Source organism: Artemia franciscana, chromosome 13 (genome assembly GCF_032884065.1).
Source record: "Artemia franciscana chromosome 13, ASM3288406v1, whole genome shotgun sequence".
NCBI classification, from domain to species: domain Eukaryota; kingdom Metazoa; phylum Arthropoda; class Branchiopoda; order Anostraca; family Artemiidae; genus Artemia; species Artemia franciscana.
The window spans coordinates 43,751,023-43,770,019 of record NC_088875.1 but is presented as its reverse complement, the minus strand read 5'-3'; the positions used below and the strand labels follow the sequence as shown (position 1 = coordinate 43,770,019).

The window sequence follows — 18,997 nt, the reverse complement described above, 5'->3', positions numbered from 1 at the left end:
AAATATTCATTTCACCTTTAAAATCAAAAATGATAACGAGTTTTTTTTTCCATATTTCGTTTTTACACGTTTCATTGGTCTAATTTCATATTCAATTCCTAGATCCAGGTCTTCTTTTTTATCGGTTCGTTTGTATTTATTTTCGATTTTAAATCCTCTTAAAATGTTCTCCATTTATTAGGTGATTTATTAGGATGAATAAGTTGCCGGTCATCGGTCAACCTCGCTTGCACACTGTTTTGCTTTGTTTTTGGAGTTTCTCTTTGCCGAGTGTCACTTTCTTTTGTGGGTGGGTTCCCATCTAGTGGTGAGTCATGGATTTATTTATATTCATTTTATTTTTTCTCTCTCTTTCAATCGGGAAAGCGGAAGATTTATGGGACGACCAATTAAGCGTGGGGGTCCTTGGCAATATTTTTAGAATAGGTTGTTAAGAGTGAAAATACTATTAATAAAGGGGAAAAGTCCGTTAATCCTTAGTAAGAAGAAACGTTTTTATGATTAACTTATTTTGTCGTTAGTTTAGATATTGTCGCGCTGTATTCTGTTTTCTGTGCGTGCTTGTAATTTGTACTGTTGTTTAATGTTCTTGCTTGTGTTATTTATTTATATTGTTGTGTGTATATGGCCCTTAGGCTTTTGAAATACACTTATCTATTATCTATCTATGCAATTTTTTTAATTTCTCTTTTTTGTCAAATATGTGTGCTATATTGTTATACCGGGTCTTTGTCAATCGACCTTGTGTTTCCGGCTTGACCCTTTTTTTATATTGTGTGTGTTGTACAGAAGTTTAAATAAAAATCTTGAATTCTGAATCTTGAATCCTGCCTGAACTCAGCAATGAAGCGCTTGTGAATGTAGACATTGTCAAATTTTAAATGATTGGTTTCGTCTGTATTTTCTTAAGCCCTCTTTGCCTTTAAAATAAGGAATATTTGAAGTGATTTTCAGTGGAAATTGTCCTTAGTTAACATGAAAAATTTTAAATTAATTTTAGACTCCTTGCATGCATTTTTCACTTTTGTGCTTTTTTTTTATTTTAGCATGTGAGAAATATATTCTATATATTTAGATTCTAAATTAGAAAATAGCACATTAGAAAATAGATTCTAATGTGCTAGTCTTTTATGGCGTCTTGGATATTGAAGTGTTTTTCAAACTTACTTATCTAGTCTTACAGTCTAAATTTTGTTACATGCATCGTTGTCTTCTCTGTTATTGGTCTGCATTGTCTTGTAACATCAATGCTTCTTCATTTTTACATACTTATCTGTCACTGTCTGCCTATCGGTCCATATAGTCTGTATTCGTCAGTCCCCAACTAAAACCAAAGTGTCTGGTATTGTCCAGTATTGGTATTAACCGCTATACAATCAGTTTAAAGAGTTGTCACCTGTATTAGCCAATTTGGTGATACTGGCACTTATATCATAAATCTCGTTTGTTGCAAAGAAAGTTGAGGGATTGGTAGTAACTGCAATGTAATTAGTTTTTAGAATGCATTTTATCTTACCTTTTCATTAGATGCTCTCACTTTAGTTTTGCTTATCTGCAAGCTAAAGTCGCACGGGTTCAGAACATTAACAGTTGCGACACCGCTGAGAGTGACGATTGCGACATCTTTGCTGGTGCCAGTTATAGCCGTCTCAGTTGTTGTCTGAAAATTGTACACATATGCCTTTTCAACTTCATAGGAGAACTTAGGATTCATAGCTGTAAAAAATCGTGATTAATTGAGTTTGGTTTTAATATTTTAACTTGAATAACTTTGAACAAGTTGGGATTCTTAACTGTGGGATAAAGCTTTAAAATACCAATGATATCTTAAAAATAATTTTAGCTTAAGTCTAATCACGCCTAAAAAACACAATTGTCTAAGTGGTTTCTTTTTGCTATTTCAAAACTATGAGATTAGAGGGCATGACCAGATTTTTGTCAGTGTTGCGACGTTGAACCATGCAAACAAATAAGAAAATCTAATAATTTAAATTAGATAAAGCTTGTTGACGGCAGATTTCTGAACACTAGCAAACTGTTGAGTCCCAAAAACAAATAAACAGTGGAAAGGAAGATGCAACCCAATAATTGGTTTGTGGCCCTGTTATTTTTTTTACTGACTTTTCACCTAAAATACTTTTTATTAAATTTGGCACGCGTTACTATCAAAACTAAACAACTGCACAAAAAGGTACTTCTCATTAGAAAATAAGCTCCTGATCTTTCCTTAATTTTTAGGATTATCATGTTACTTTAAATTTCCACTTAACAATTCTAATAATCAGATTTCATTTTTACAATCATTGGTACTTAAAATATTTTTGCAGGTTTTTAATTTAGAGTTGAGCATCTTGATTCTAAAGCCACTGCATTTAACCAATTAAATAAAGCCCAAAGAAGTTACAACTTAAAAATTTATACATTGGGACACAAAACAAAGAAAGACTGTTCTTTGTTTCAAACATTTCTATTGATATTAACACAAGCTTATTACGATGGAAATTCTGTTTCAGTTTTGATAATCTATCTTCCTGCCAGTCAGGAAACTTTTCATACTGAATCAGAATACTTAACTAAAATTCTGCAATCACCCGTGGTTATTGAACAATGTTTTATTTTTTTTTCAAATTCCGTCATTACCGATATTGTCTAGGGAAGCGTTTCAACGTAGCTTTGAATACTAAACTGAAAATCAGTATCAGATTTGCTTTGGCATTTATAATTCCTGCTTAAAACGCTAAAGATATTAAAAATAAAAATAGTATCAAATATTTTTATTGATGGAAATTTCTGGCCACTCATTCCGATTTAGCATAAAAAGTGTCGATTAAAACCACACAGTTTATTTCTTGAAACAGAATTTTGTTCTGAGGGTTATCATAATTGGTGAGGTAATCGTAAACGCTTAAGGCCATTGCTTGTACATTTTAAAACAGGCTATTCCAAGAAACCTCCTTCCCCCTCTACAATAGATTCTCAGAATTGTCCTTTGTAATAATATTTAACTGCCAACAACGGTAAGATAATAAAATGAACACTCACAAGATCAAAATGATTTCATAAGAAGAACGAGAAAAGAGGAACAAGAACAGAATAATTTGTAAAATAAAAAATATCTCTAAGAAATTGACAGAAAGCATACATAAAATAAAACAACTTACGTAGCAAGCATTCTGATGCACATGTTGACCGAGGAAGGGGGCCTGCAATCAGAAAAAAGTTATTAATATTTTTCTAAGGTAATCGCCAGTACATAAAGGACATAAAAACATTTTTTGCCCTCTGAATCTTTCTCTCAGCTCTACTTTTTAAAACAGTAAAAAATTTAGCGTAAAGAGCGGGGTGTTGAAGAGGGAACAGCCCCTTTCATAAACGGGGCAATTTCTATTTGTTTTAAGTTTTAATGTCGCTCCTTATTTTCAGTTAAAAATTTTTTTTAATTTAATATCTGAACGTTTTTTAGTTAATCCATGTTTTGATTTCGGCTCTCCGCAGATGAAGAATTAAAGCGAAATTTGCATATTCATTTATTTGGCTAAATGGCTTTCCCATAGTTTTGATAGAATGATTTTGAGAAAAAAGGAGGGGGGAGAAGGCCTAGTTGCCCTCCAATTTTTTGGGTACTTACTGGCAACTAGAATTTTTTTTTTTTTACGAACAGTTTTCATTAGTAAAAGATATACGTACCTTACGAATTAGCTTACGTAAGAAACTTCTATATTCATATGTTTTTATTACGAGGGTTCGCTCACTCGTCAATACCTCGCTCTTTACACTAAAGCTTAAAATTTGTCCCCTGAATCACAAAGGCCATAGAATAAATAGTTGAAATTACTAAAAATACTTTAGTGTAAAGAGTGAGGTATTAGGAGGAGGTCAACCCCTTATATGCGCAATATTTTCTGTTCTTTTTAAGTTTTAATGCTACTCCTTACTTTCAGTTGAAAAAATTTTTCATATTTATTTTTTCATTTTTTTAAATAATGCAGAAAATGCTGCGCCCCCTTCATGGAAATCTTCTTCCCCCATGGCAAATTCCTCCATGGAAAGTTTCCCCTATATAACCCCCTCTTCTCAATCCCTCCTCCCAACCAAAAAATCCCCCTAAAAACGTCTGGACACTTCCCAATAACCATTAATATATGCAAACACTGGTCAAAGTTTGTAATTTGCAGCCACTCCCACGGGGACTGGGGGAGTAAGTCGTCCCCAAAGACATAGTTATAAGATTTTTCGACTATGCTGAATAAAATGGCTATCTCAGAATTTTTATCCGACGACTTTGGGAAAAAATGAGCGTAGGAGGAGGCCTAGGTGCCCTCCAATTTTTTTGGTCACCGAAAAAGGGCATTGGAACTTTTAATTTCCGTTCGAATAAGCCCTATCACAAAATTCTAGGACCACTGGGTCGATACGATCACCCCTGGAAAAAAAACAACAAATAAACGCATCCGTGATTTTTTTTTCTCTTTTGGCAAAAAACGCAAAATTCCACGTTTTTGCAGATAGGAGCTTGGAACTTATACAGAAGGGTTCTCTGATATGCTGAATCTGATGATGTGATTTTCGTTAAGATTCTATGAATTTTAGGGGGTATTTCCCCCTATTTTCTAAAATAGGGCAAATTTTCTCAGGCTCGTAACTTTTGATGGGGAAGACTAAACTTGATGAAACTTATATATTTAAAATCAGCATCAAGATGCGATTCTTTTGATATAACTATTGATATCAAATCCGTTTTTTAGAGTTTTGGGTACTATTGAGCCGGGTTGCTCCTTACTACAGTTCGTTACCACGAACTGTTTGATTCCAGATACATAAAATTCAGCAAGATCAAATAATTACGTCTTTAGGGATAAAATGTCTTTTCCAGTCTAAGGAGAGGGGCCTGTAAGTTATGAAATCCACCCATTGTTTAAGTATTGTATATTGGGAAATATACAGATATTTTTCATAGGGAGGGATTTTTAACTTGGGCTGGATTTCCATAGGGAGAAGTTTCTTCAGGGAGGGAGATTTTTGGGAGCAAAGTTCCCAGGGAAAATTTTACACTACGTGGATTTTATAGAATTCATATACGAAATTCCTTTTAGTTGTCTTACATTTTTTTTTACCACCTCAATTTTGCAGGTAGAGATGTTCCAAGAGAATTATCCGAAGGCTAGTTTCCTCGTGTTTGATTTTTGGGAAATAATTTCTATGGAAAGGAGTATTTCCAGACTTATAGAGAAACAAATTAGAAATTAGTATTTTTCAAAATGAAAGCATACTAAGAATTTTTCAGGCAGAATCGCAAGTAAAATATTTTACAGTGGGGATATTTTCAACGAGGATAAATGTATCTGGATTTTACGGGGGAAATAAATTACAGTGGGGAAATTTTACGGATAGGGGGTGTACTTTACGTTGGATGATAATTTTGACGGAGAAGTTTTCCTCGAGGGGGGTATGTTTCATGGAGGGTGAGCCAGAATTACTGGCTTGAATAACGATCAGAAATTAAATGAAATAACAAGTTTTCTTAGCTGAAAGTAAAAAGAAGCATTAATTAAGAAGCAACATAAACAAACGAAATTATGCCATATATGATGGATTTCCCCTCCTCAATACCTTGTTATTTACGCTAAAGTTTGACTGTTTGTCCCAACTTTTTTTTATGAACGGCTACTGAAAAACAGGGGTCATTTAATTAGAATAGAAAGCTGTTTAGAAAGCATTAAGAGCCTAAGCATAAGAGCACGGTATTGAAGGGGGGGCAACCCTTCCTATACGGAACGGTTTCTGTTCGATATTGACTTTAATGTTGCTCCTTAATTTCAGCTACAAAAACTTATTTTTTACTTTAATCAAAGTATCAAAAATTAACAAAGTATCAAAGTAAAGAAAGCGACTTCCATAACTTACAGCCCCTGTCCTATAAATCAAAGCTACCCAGCAAATCAGTAAATCCAAGTATCAAAGTAACGATGTGCAACTTGCATAACTAACAGCCTTTGTTCCGGGGACTGGGGGACATTTTCGACCCCCCTCCCAAGTTAGTTATTTGTATTTTTGAATATTCTGAACAAAATGGCTATTTTATAATTTTAATCTGATGAATTTGAGATAAAAAGGTGCGAAGAGAGGGCTGGCTATCTTCCAATTATTTTTGACCCTTAGGAATGGCACAAGAAATTTTGATTTCCAATTGAATATGCCTCCACCACAGTTATACTTCCAGTTTTTTAACCACTAAATATTTGATATGATTCTCTTAGGACCAAAATTTTTTTTGAACCTGTTCATTTTATTTAACGAATAGGACAATTAAAAGAAAGAGAAACAAAATTTAAACTTAAATTTAAATTTAAGTTTAAATATAACAGTTGGATAGCAAGTTAAAATTTTGTGTTTCTTTTGCCATTCTATTTTTCTAGTGTCTGAATGTATAAGGGATTTAAGTTCAAGGGGGAGAATTGTCCTGTTATGAAAGAGGTACGTTTTACATGGCCATTGTAAAATCAAAACGTAGTATTTACGTAGGCAGGATGATTTTTGAGCATCTCTACTTATTCTGCGAACTATTCTAAGACGTAGGAAATTGCATAGTCTACATGACAAGTCTACAACACAATACAATAGTCTACAACACCTTAAATTACCTTAAATTGCAGCTTGGAGCAATATAAGGGTTTTTCCTTGTAGGAACTCCAGAGCTGATAACACATGACACATAGTTGAATACGTACACTTGACTAGTGGTTTGATGTTGCTGATTCGAGTGCTTCCCAGTTACACTTCCATTCTTGTTTTGACCATTCGTTGTCAAGATGGTTCTTAAAGCTGTCTGTGGTTTGGGCAGCAACGGTATCTGGCAGTAATTTGTTCCAGAGGTTGGCAACACGGTTGGTAAGAAAATGGGCGCGTTGCCGCTTTGAGGAGAAATGCCTGGATAACTTCAAGTTATGTCCCCTTGTACAAGAATCCTGAGACGACAGAGGAAGAAGACCAGGAACTGCCTTTGAATTAATAAGTTTATGAACCAGAATGGCATCACCCGGTCTTCTTCTATAAACCAGAGTTGGGAGTTTCAGCCTGTATAGCCTTGTAGGGTAAGGGAGCTCATGCAGTCCACTCACCATCTTTTTTTGAAAAAGGGGGATGCAAGGACCATGCCTGTCTCAAGCCTCGGCCACACACAAGACAAGTCTACACGTGTTGTAATCTACGGAAGCAATAAATCTTTCTGAAATTTTGTATTTGATTTCCTTTTAAAAATGCATAATAATTAAATACATTATTGATTAAATAAATTTATTTCTTTACGAGAAATCCGTGTCGTTTAAAATTTACTGTATTTGGTTTCATTTTGCATACAATTTAATTGCTGTTTTTATTGGTGAATGTTTCTTAAGATTATTTAAAATAAACTTACTCCAACGAACAGAATTTCCTGAAATATATTCCCTGTCACCCAACCACCACTGTTATTTTGGTATTTTGCTACCCTGGAAAATTTTCTGCTGGCACCCATGCATCGCTGGGGCCTTTAAGATTTTCGTAAAAGGATCGGCCATATACATATCAGAAGGGGCTTGTTTGATTAAAAATTGAAAGTTCTAGTTTCGTTTTAAGAGTCAAAAGTGATCGAAGGTAAATAGCACCCCCTAGTTTGCTCTAAGCAGATCCGATTGATATTTTAAGCCTGCCATTTTGTTCAAAATAGTCAATGTGTTTTATAACAATACGTCTGGGATGACAAATGCCCCCAGAGCTCGGGGTCAAGGGTTGTAAGTTGTTCCCCAGGGGCATATAAAGTTTAAGGGAATGGAAGGATCCCTTGATTGTAAATTTAAAGTTATAGTTCCTCACTTTAAGAGTAAAAAGTGATCAGAGGACGACAGCCCCCTAACTTTCTCCAAATACTCTGATCGAAAATTTGAGATAGTCATTTTGTTGAAAATAGTCCAAAGATTATATAACACTGATTTTAGGGTCAACATAAACCCCCAGAGCCCAGGGGAAAGGTTTTCAAGGTATGCTACGGGGGCATACAGTTTTTTATTGAAAAGGTGGCCGTATGAACTTTGGAGGAGTCAAAGTTTATTGGAAATTAGAATTTCTATATCTCTTTTAAAGAGTCGAAAGTGATCGTAGGGCAAATAATTCCCACTCCCCCTTGAGCCCTCTTTTCCCCAAATGCATCTGATCTAACTTTTGAGACAGTTGTTTTGTTCAAAATAGTCCAAAGATCATATTATAACGCCTTTGGGGATGACACAATCCTTAACGCCCGCGGGGAAGGGTTGTAAGCTTTACCTCAGGGGCATATAAGGTTACTGTGGAAGTGACAGTCGTACAAACTTTGAAGGAAGCTGCTTATTTCATTCAAAATTGAAAGTTATAGTCCCTTTCCAAGAGTTCGAAGTGATCGAAGAGCAACTAGCTCCTCCTACACCCTCTTTTCCAAATTATATGCGATCGAAATTTTGAGACAACTATTTTTTTTCAAAATTCCGAAATAAAGACTGAAACCCCTCAAAAATGGCTTCAGATAAAAAAAATAGAAGTGTACAATTGGAATCAGCATAGTAAAAAACCACTAGAAAGGGAAATTACAGCCCGCATCCTTGAACAACAAGGAAAATCACTTCTTAGCATGGGTAGTATTGATCTGTCTCCCGATTATTTTTTATTCAAGGCCGGATTTTTATATTTTTTATCCTGGGCTAGGGGCTTACCAGAAAATCACAGAAAGATGCTCAATGGCTCATTCAAAATTTATTTCTCACATTTACGTGCTTTCTATGAATTCAACCATCTACTACTACTACTACTACTAATAACTCACTGCAGCACCAAGCCGCCTGAGGCCAACACAGCTACGCACGCTCCTCCTCCAACCTAATCTATTTAAAGCCTCCCTCTTTACACCCTCCCAGGAAGTTCCCATTTCCTTTAAATCCTTATTTATGACATCCTCCCAACCCAGACAAGGACGACCTGCTTTCCGTGTAGCCCCAGACGGTTGGCCAAAAAGGACAATCTTCGGTAATCTGTCATCCTTCATCCGTAGAACGTGGCCTAGCCATCTCAACCTTTCTTTCATTATAGCCCTAGAAAGCGGGATTGAACCACACTTTTCGTACAACCTACTGTTTGAAATACGGTCAGTCAGCCGGGTACCCAGAACAATCCGTAGGCAATTTCTCTGGAAAACATCTAGTAAATTTTCATCTGCTTTTCGGAGTGTCCATGCTTCAGAGCCATATTTGACCACTGTCATCACTGTAGCTTCCAATATTCTAATCTTGGTTTGTAGGCTTATCTTTCTATTCTTCCAAACTTTTTTTAACTGTGAAAAAAACACCCTGAGCTTTAGCTATTCTACTTTTAACATCTTCACTGCTCCCACCATCTTTACTAATAATACTACCAAGGTAACTGAAGCTCCCAACCTGATCAATCTTTTCGTTACCTAAGGTCACCTGTTCATCTTCACTTATTCCTAACCTTAGTGACTTAGTCTTCTTAACATTAATTTTCAAGCCTATTTTAGCACCCTGAACTCGTAAAACCTCTAAAAATTCATTCATTTTGCTCACACTTTCATCTAATATGCTTAAATCATCAGCATAATCTAAGTCCAGGAGCGTTCTTCCTCCCCATTTGATTCCATGGTCTCCAATTGCCTTTCCTGTGCTCCTTAAGACGAAGTCCATCAAAATGATCCATATAAAGGGGGATAGAACACAACCCTGCTTAACTCCTGATTTAATACAAAACCAGTTGCTAACCTCATTTCCTACCTTAACCGCAGCAGTATTATTCTCGTACATAGCGCAAATCACTTTAATGTATTTTTCTGGTATACCATATAACGATAAGACCTTTGTTAACGCTGTTCTATCAACAGAATCGAAAGCTTGCTCATAATCGATAAAACTAAGGACCAAAGGTGTTTGACAACGAAGGGACTTCTCAATTATTAACCTAAGAGTGAAAACATGGTCGACACATCCTCTACCTTTTCTAAAACCGCATTGTTCTTCCCTTAAAACTTTGTCTACAGCATGTCTCAGTCTAAAAAGTATCATATTACTCAGTAATTTGCTACCTACAGAGACCAGACTAATGCCTCGATAATTCCGACATTCACTCTTGTCACCTTTCTTATACAGTGGTTTAATTAAGGTTTTCCTAAAATCATTGGGTACTTCCCCTTTTTCAAAAATCATGTTCATAATCTTCAGTAGCTTATTCCTAACCTCAGAGCCACCATATTTAAGGAACTCATTAATCATACTATCAGCACCTGGGGCCTTATTATTTTTTAATCCTTCTAGTACTGTCGCTAATTCTTCCTCACTAAACAAATCTTCCTTCACATCCAAGGTATCACAAACTTTTTCATTTTCATCTATATCTTTTCCTGCAACTGTATCTCGGTTTAGCACATTCTCAAACTGTTCCACCCATCTTTCTTTAACTTTTTCCTAATCACTAATTGTGACCCCATTTCTATCTTTAACTGGGACTAGTCCGGATCGGCTACTCCCTTTCAATTTATTAACATGCCAGTATAATATTTTACTATTATGCCGTCTAGCCGCATCTTCCAGATCCTCAGCAATTTTATCCATCGCCTCCATTTCACATCTCCTTAGTTCATATTTTAATGCTTTCTCCACTTTCTTTACATTCCTTTTGTTTTCATACGACCTATCGCTCAGATAATTCTTATACAAACCCCTTCTACTCTCTATTAAACCTAAAGCTTTTTCACTAATATTCCTAGTTGCTGTCTTAGCACTCTTCCCTAGGACACCATCAGCAACTTCACAAATTGTTTTTCTGAAATTATTCCATCCATCTTCCACATTGTCAAATTTTAAACCCTCAAGTTTAGTACTCAACTGTTCCTGGAATTTTTTTTCTCAAATTTTCATCCTGAAGTCTACCAACATCATAACTTTCCGGGAGGGAGTTACTCTTCCGAAATTTCAGCTTTAAATTAACCTTAGACACTACTAGATGGTGATCTTTACTTTTAACATCAATAACGGCACTCCTATACACCCTAGTATCTTGTATTGATCCTGCTAGTCTTCTGTTTACAATAACATAATCAATAAGGTTTGCTGTCTTACCATCACGTGAATACCATGTCAACTTATGGGCCATTTTGTGACCAAACACCGTATTGGTTATAACTAGGTTGTTATACCTACAAAATTGCAAAAGCCTATAGCCATTACTGTTTTCTTTTCCTACACCAAAATTACCTAGGCTAGGATACCATCTATCCCTATTTCTACCAACCTGGGCATTAAAATCTCCTAGCAAAAACACCATATTTCTACCTGGTACCCTGTCTATTTGCTCCTGTAACTGTAAGTAAAATTCATCTGAGTCACTAGTATCTCCATCAGTTGGTTCAATGGGGGCATATACTACTATAACTGATACCCTAAACTTTCTAGTCATAAAATGAGCAATTAGTATTCTATTATTAATACCTTCCCAGCCTAAACAAGACTTAGCAGCTTCCTTATTCATCATGAGCCCTACTCCCTGTCTATGTACCCCATCCTTCCTTCCTGAGTAAACAAATTCTATGTCACCTAATTTCATGCTTCCTACCCCTGGGATATGAGTTTCTGAAACTCCTAATAAATCCAGTTCAAACCATCTGAATTCGTCAGTCAAAATGTCGATGCGATAGTCATTTTTTAACGTCGTAACATTCCAAGTTCCAATTTTCATGTTCTTTAAATCTTTGAAATTATTTTGGCCTCAAGAAAAGCAGTGATCCCGGATACCAGTGCAGGATGGGGACCAACATATCTTCTCAAGTCTACACCGAAGCGCTTAAGCCGGCTTAGAACCGGACAGCAAGAAGTCCCTGGGACCTCCAGTAAGTTGGAGGCTTTGTGCAATCCTGGGCCCATCTTGGTCACAACATGGTTTTCAGCACTTGGCGATGCTCTTCTATCAACAAGAGTCGAAATCCTGCACAGACAGTCCCAAGCCTATTACCTCCGACTCATTATATATTCATGCCTACAAATATTATGCTACTACGGGGAGGCAGTCCATAGTAGATAAATTAGCTAGGAAGAGGTTTTTCAGCCCGAAAACGCCCATCAAAACAAACCAAGCCCAGAAAATTATCCAATAATCAGAATCCCATACGAGTGCTGTGTTGTTTACTAGGCTATAATTTCCTCGAGGGGCGCCACTCCTCAAGTGGGAAAAATTGACCACAAGTTTCCCAGTCTTGCAGGTACCCCGAAAGGGTCGAGGCAGCCCTTTACAGAGGCCGTTGTCCATAAATATGGATCTTACGCCCTGCCGCAGTTGTCCTCCTATAGAGGATCCTCCCACGATGGTGTTCTGCTTCACCATGCAATTTAACCCATTACTGGGAGAAGGTTCGTAACTCATCTGACGCGTGAACACGGCAGTTGGCCCTGCTGAGTGTACATTTGAGGGGCCTTCTTCCTCCTCCACCTGAAATTATGACCCCCAGGGGAGGGTTTCCCAGTTTCTATTATGGGCCCCACTGGGACAAGGTCCTACTTGGCCTAAGCCTCCTATGGAGCTACTCTACCTATCTATAGGGCTTACATATATACATATATATATATATATATATATATATACATATACATATACATACATATACATACACACATACATACACATATACATACACATACACATACATACACATATACTCACTAACGTGCAAATATATACCCTGAATTGGTATAGGCTAGGTCTGTATATGGTGAATATTAATTTCCTTTCTGATGCAAATGCACAATAACTTTGGATTCAGGATGCAATTCTGACTATAGAGATAAGTATTTTTCTTACTTGAAATGTATGTGCAGAAATTAGAAATTCTGCTGGTACTACAAAAGTAGACCTAAGTAGCCAATTTAGCCTGTCTGAAACATCTCACAAGCCAACACCTTATAAAAAACACCTTTGATAATTTAAATGAATAAGAAAACTTATTAGAAATTCTGCTGATACTGCAAAAGTAGACCTAAGTAGCCAATTTAGCCTGTTTGAAACATCTCACAAGCCAACACCCTATAGAAAACACCTTTGAGAATTTAAATGAAGAAGAAAAATTATTAGAGACTCTGCTAATACTGCAAAAGTAGACCTAAGTATCCAATTTAGCCTGTTTGAAACATCTCACAAGCCAACACCCTATAGAAAACACCTTTGACAATTTAAATGAATAAGAAAACTAGTTAAAAACTCTGCTAATACTGCAAAAGTAGACCTAAGTAGCCAATTTAGCCTGTTTGAAGCATCTCACAAGCCGACACCCTATAGAAAAACACCTTTGACAATTTAAATGAATAAGAAAACTAGTTAAAAACTCTGCTAATACTGCAAAAGTAGACCTAAGTATCCAATTTAGCCTGTTTGAAACATCTCACAAGCCAACACCCTATAGAAAACACCTTTGACAATTTAAATGAATAAGAAAACTAGTTAAAAACTCAGCTAATACTGCAAAAGTAGACCTAAGTAGCCAATTTGGCCTGTTTGAAGCATCTCACGAGCCGACACCCTATAGAAAAACACCTTTGACAATTTAAATGAATAAGAAAACTAGTTAAAAACTCTGCTAATACTGCAAAAGTAGACCTAAGTATCCAATTTAGCCTGTTTGAAATATCTCACAAGCCAACACCCTATAGAAAACACCTTTGACAATTTAAATGAATAAGAAAACTAGTTAAAAACTCTGCTAATACTGCAAAAGTAGACCTAAGTATCCAATTTAGCCTGTTTGAAACATCTCACAAGCCAACACCCTATAGAAAACACCTTTGACAATTTAAATGAATAAGAAAACCATATCCTTTAAATCTTTATTTATGACATCCTCCCATCCCAGATGAGGAAGACCTGCTTTCCGTTTAGCCCCAGACTGTTGGCTAAAAAGGACAATCTTCGGCAATCTGTCATCCTTCATCCGCAGAAGGTAGCCTAGCCATCTCAACCTTTCTTTCATCATAGCCGTAGAAAACGGGATTGAACCACATTTTTCGCACAACCTACATTTTGAAATACGGTCAGTCAACCGGGTACCCAGAAAAATCCGTAGGCAATTTCTCTGGAAAATATCTAGTAAATTTTCATCCGCTTTGCGGAGCGCCCATGCTTCAGAGCCAACTCTAGTTTGGCATTTGTGAAGGGACACACATGCACGGAAAGGTGTAGCATAAATGGCAGACAGTAACAACGGCAATCAAACGGATAAAATTAACCCTTGACTGGGCTGCCCACTTAATTCAACAATCTGTCTTGGCTTTTTTCTACAATTGGCCATGACTTCCACTTTTCCCACAACTATTCATCTCACAAGCCAACACCCTATAGAAAACACCTTTGACAATTTAAATGAATAAGAAAACTAGTTAAAAACTCTGCTAATACTGCAAAAGTAGACCTAAGTAGCCAATTTAGCCTGTTTGAAGCATCTCACAAGCCGACACCCTATAGAAAAACACCTTTGACAATTTAAATGAATAAGAAAACTAGTTAAAAACTCTGCTAATACTGCAAAAGTAGACCTAAGTATCCAATTTAGCCTGTTTGAAACATCTCACAAGCCAACACCCTATAGAAAACACCTTTGACAATTTAAATGAATAAGAAAACTAGTTAAAAACTCAGCTAATACTGCAAAAGTAGACCTAAGTAGCCAATTTGGCCTGTTTGAAGCATCTCACGAGCCGACACCCTATAGAAAAACACCTTTGACAATTTAAATGAATAAGAAAACTAGTTAAAAACTCTGCTAATACTGCAAAAGTAGACCTAAGTATCCAATTTAGCCTGTTTGAAACATCTCACAAGCCAACACCCTATAGAAAACACCTTTGACAATTTAAATGAATAAGAAAACTAGTTAAAAACTCTGCTAATACTGCAAAAGTAGACCTAAGTAGCCAATTTAGCCTGTTTGAAACATCTCACAAGCCAACACCCTATAGAAAACACCTTTGACAATTTAAATGAATAAGAAAACTAGATAAAAACTCTGCTAATACTGCAAAAGTAGACCTAAGTATCCAATTTAGCCTGTTTGAAACATCTCACAAGCCAACACCCTATAGAAAACACCTTTGACAATTTAAATGAATAAGAAAACCATATCCTTTAAATCTTTATTTATGACATCCTCCCATCCCAGATGAGGAAGACCTGCTTTCCGTTTAGCCCCAGACTGTTGGCTAAAAAGGACAATCTTCGGCAATCTATCATCCTTCATCCGCAGAAGGTAGCCTAGCCATCTCAACCTTTCTTTCATCATAGCCGTAGAAAACGGGATTGAACCACATTTTTCGCACAACCTACATTTTGAAATACGGTCAGTCAACCGGGTACCCAGAAAAATCCGTAGGCAATTTCTCTGGAAAATATCTAGTAAATTTTCATCCGCTTTGCGGAGCGCCCATGCTTCAGAGCCATATTTTGTATCTAAGCATTCCTAAGCATTCTCATCATTCGAACCTAAAATCAGGGTTCCCCAAAATTACAAAACATTACAGACTGGGTAAGCACCATGGGCCCGATTGACGAATATGAATCACACACTGGGGAATCGCTTGCAAATCTTGTCAGGGGCCAAAAAGAATGGTTTAGTTGTCGTTGAGCAAGAGCTCCCAATGAAGCACCAGAAGTGGAGTTATACAGTCAATACAAGAAAAAACTACGAGGTTTGAACCCCTCCCCCACCCAAAATCCTCGGCCTTCTCGTGAAAACGTAAAAAAACAGCTTATATAAAAATAGACAAAATCCTGGATGCTCCCTTGATTCTAGGGTTGTCTTCCAATGGTGAATTCTCCATAAGACAAGTTTTCCTTGGGGGTCAGTTTTGCAGAAGCAATTTTTCCCTGGGGGAGTTATCCTAGCACCGGCAGAAGTGGGTCACGGTGTTTTTTTACCAAAGCTAACATTAGAACCACGCCTTCATTAATTTTTTCCATTTTCTGGCAGCAACACGACACCTCAAACAACAATTGTTTTTATATCTTTAGTTTTATTTTTCTGGCAAACATTTCATTTTCTGGGTAAACGTAGATTATATTGCCAGATGTAAGAAACTTGATAATGATGTGGGACTCTCATGGCGTCATTCAAGTTAAGAACAAGATCTAAGAGCTAATATGGCACTTATGACGAGGCCGGACGAGCCAAGAGCACATATGGTTTGAGCTCTAGCAAAATTCTAAGAATCAATAGATTGATTTAAAAGGAAAATCGGAGGCATAATGCCAGTCAGGATTTAAAATAAGAGCTCTGAGTCCCGAGGTCCTTCTCAATATCAAATTCATTCAGATCCGACCACCCAATCGTAAGTTATAAATACCTCTTTTTTCTAATTTTTCGCTCATTCAAAATTTATTTCTCACATTTACGTGCTTTCTATGAATTCAACCATCTGCGAGTGCAATATGGGACAAAAATGGCACTTTATTTGCTATTTCTTAAGGGTTGGGGCTAGAGGGCTACCAAAACATTGTAGAAATATGTTTATTAGGTACCATAAAAGCTATTTCTCATATCTACGGTTTTCCTATGAACTCAACCATCTACAATTGCCAAATGACACTAAAAATGAAACTATTGATGCCACGTCTAAAGCGGAAAGTTGGGGCTAGTTGGCTACCAGAACTCCTTACAGAGATGTTTAATGGCTCATTTGAAAGCTATTGCTCAAATTTGAAAGCTATCTACGTTTTTTTTATCAGTGTTATCATCCGTAAGTGCATTATAACAATACAAACGGCACTTTTGGTGCCAGTTCTTAAGTGGGAAAGCTTGGAACTATAAAACCGTACCATTATAATAATTATGGTCCAAAATCCTTAGCTAGAGATTCACAAGAGCCTCTCCCGCATACTCACCCTCCCAGTCCCCTTATCAAATATCATTAGTTCATTGCGAGAATTCCCTGTGAACTCTTTAACACGGTCAGCCGACGCTGAGGCTTGCAAATGATTTTTAAATACTGAATATTCTTCCGAGGAAGAAACTCATAGAATAACAAATAATTGAATCTCGAATTTTCAAATGAATATTCCTTGACTCACTCCCTCCCCTCCGCCTGTTCGCAGAAGTTCAGTTTCACCAAATGTAGTTTAATGTTCTCACTGTTTATATTAGAAACTTTTATTGACTCAATGCTCTTTATGTAAACAGCCAATTACAAATGTATTTGATAAATAAAGCCCAATAACTATGTTTTTGGTGATGACATTACTCTCTATTGTCTTTGAGAAAAAGGCTCCGAGTTCCACAGTTGTGGTCTTAGAAAAATAAATAGATTGAATTCGATTAACAGCTGTTTACTAGCACGTTAGACTTTGAATCAGAATGGTGAGGGTTTAGTTCCTTAATTAGGAATTTTTTTTTCCGTCATGGTTTTGTGCCTTATATATGGTTATTTTTCAGCTAATTTCCCATACACAATTTTGGAACAAATTACGACCCTGGCCCAAACCCCTTGCCACATAGGGGTTGGAGAAGTGTAGGCATATGGTTCTGGAGCAGGCCAAAGTTGTATCTTCAAAGGAAGCTCTCTTATTGTTATATTTATTTTTTCATATTATTTCCTTTTTTACTATTTAATAGACAAAATAAAACTAGTATAATGTATATAGAGAAATCCTAGCACATAGTAAAACTATTTGTAATATCCTTTACATCTTGCATTTGTTGAGTACCTGTACATCTCTATCAGGCAGATAGAGATCTCTATCAGGCGGTTCAGTTACTAGCACGTTAGACTTTGAATCAGAATGGTGAGGGTTTAGTTCCTTAATTAGGAATTTTTTTTTCCATCATGGTTTTGTGCCTTATATATAGTTATTTTTCAGCTAATTTCCCATACACAATTTTGGAACAAATTACGACCCTGGCCCAAACCCCTTGCCACATAGGGGTTGGAGAAGTGTAGGCATATGGTTCTGGAGCAGGCCAAAGTTGTATCTTCAAAGGAGGTTCTCTTATTGTTATATTTATTTTTTCATATTATTTCCTTTTTTACTATTTAATAGACAAAATAAAACTAGTATAATGTATATAGAGAAATCCTAGCACATAGTAAAACTATTTGTAATATCCTTTACATCTTGCATTTGTTGAGTACCTGTACATCTCTATCAGGCAATCTAAATTCTTTGAGTTAGAATGAGTGTCAAGTGAGGCCTAGAAAGTAAAAGTTCCACGAGCATATTATAGGAAGTGTCACTTTAAAAAAAGGAAAATTTGATATAATCTGAAAAACTGTACTTCATTAGATCCATAGTTTTCATAACACTATCTACAGAGTTTTGACATGCAAAATGTGTCTATATGAGAAGAAGAAGGAAATTTATTTCCGAATACCTGCAAGTATTCCTGGCAGAAGAAAAAGGAGACACGCGGCGTGTCTCTCCATCTTCTAAGCTATCCTGACACCGGCCGAATTTCAACTAACTTAGAAATTGCTAGAACCTAAAGCTGTGTGTCATCAATGCACTTGGGTATATCTAGGATCAGATAACAGGATCTCTGGAAACTGTCAACAGATTCGAAATTAGAGGTTTGGAAATTTATGGAATCCAATAACTCGTTTGGGGCTTAGAAACAGTTATAAAATCAACTAGATCCAATCACAAGGGTCTTTGTGATCCTGTTGCTAGGCCTTTCTAGCTATTTTCTCGAAGGAAACTTTCAACATTACCTTAGGCTAAAGATTCAATTCAAAAAATAGAAGATATTAAGAAATGACGGTATCTATAACTCTTACGTAATGAATTTAGAAATTTTATTAACAAAGATGTCGAAAATTTTAACTTAGAAAGATTTTCGTACTTACCAAAAAAACCTGTAGATAAAAAGGCGACTTTAGTTACGATTATTTTTTAAGGACATGGAATTTGAATAGAGTAAAACACAGGAAGAAGTTGACGTAAAAAGACAATAGGGACCTTG

The 18,997-nt window shown here is 36.3% G+C and overlaps 1 protein-coding gene across 4 annotated transcripts in view; it reads right to left on the bottom strand.

The window, feature by feature from the left end:
• LOC136034973 (apolipophorins-like) overlaps positions 1-18,521 on the bottom strand; it is a 309,320-nt gene extending 290,799 nt beyond the window's left edge. For 2 of the 4 annotated variants that reach the window (XM_065716535.1, XM_065716534.1), the window contains exons 1-3: positions 18,410-18,521; positions 3,162-3,203; positions 1,517-1,716 (exon numbers count right to left, since the gene is read on the bottom strand). In XM_065716535.1, coding sequence (XP_065572607.1) covers positions 1,517-1,716; positions 3,162-3,203; positions 18,410-18,461 — 294 coding nt within the window. In that variant the 5' untranslated portion in view covers positions 18,462-18,521. The remainder of the gene's footprint in view (positions 1-1,516; positions 1,717-3,161; positions 3,204-18,409) is intronic. The other 2 variants (XM_065716532.1, XM_065716533.1) reach the window with 1 other exon arrangement.
• Positions 18,522-18,997: the final 476 nt, after the last annotated feature.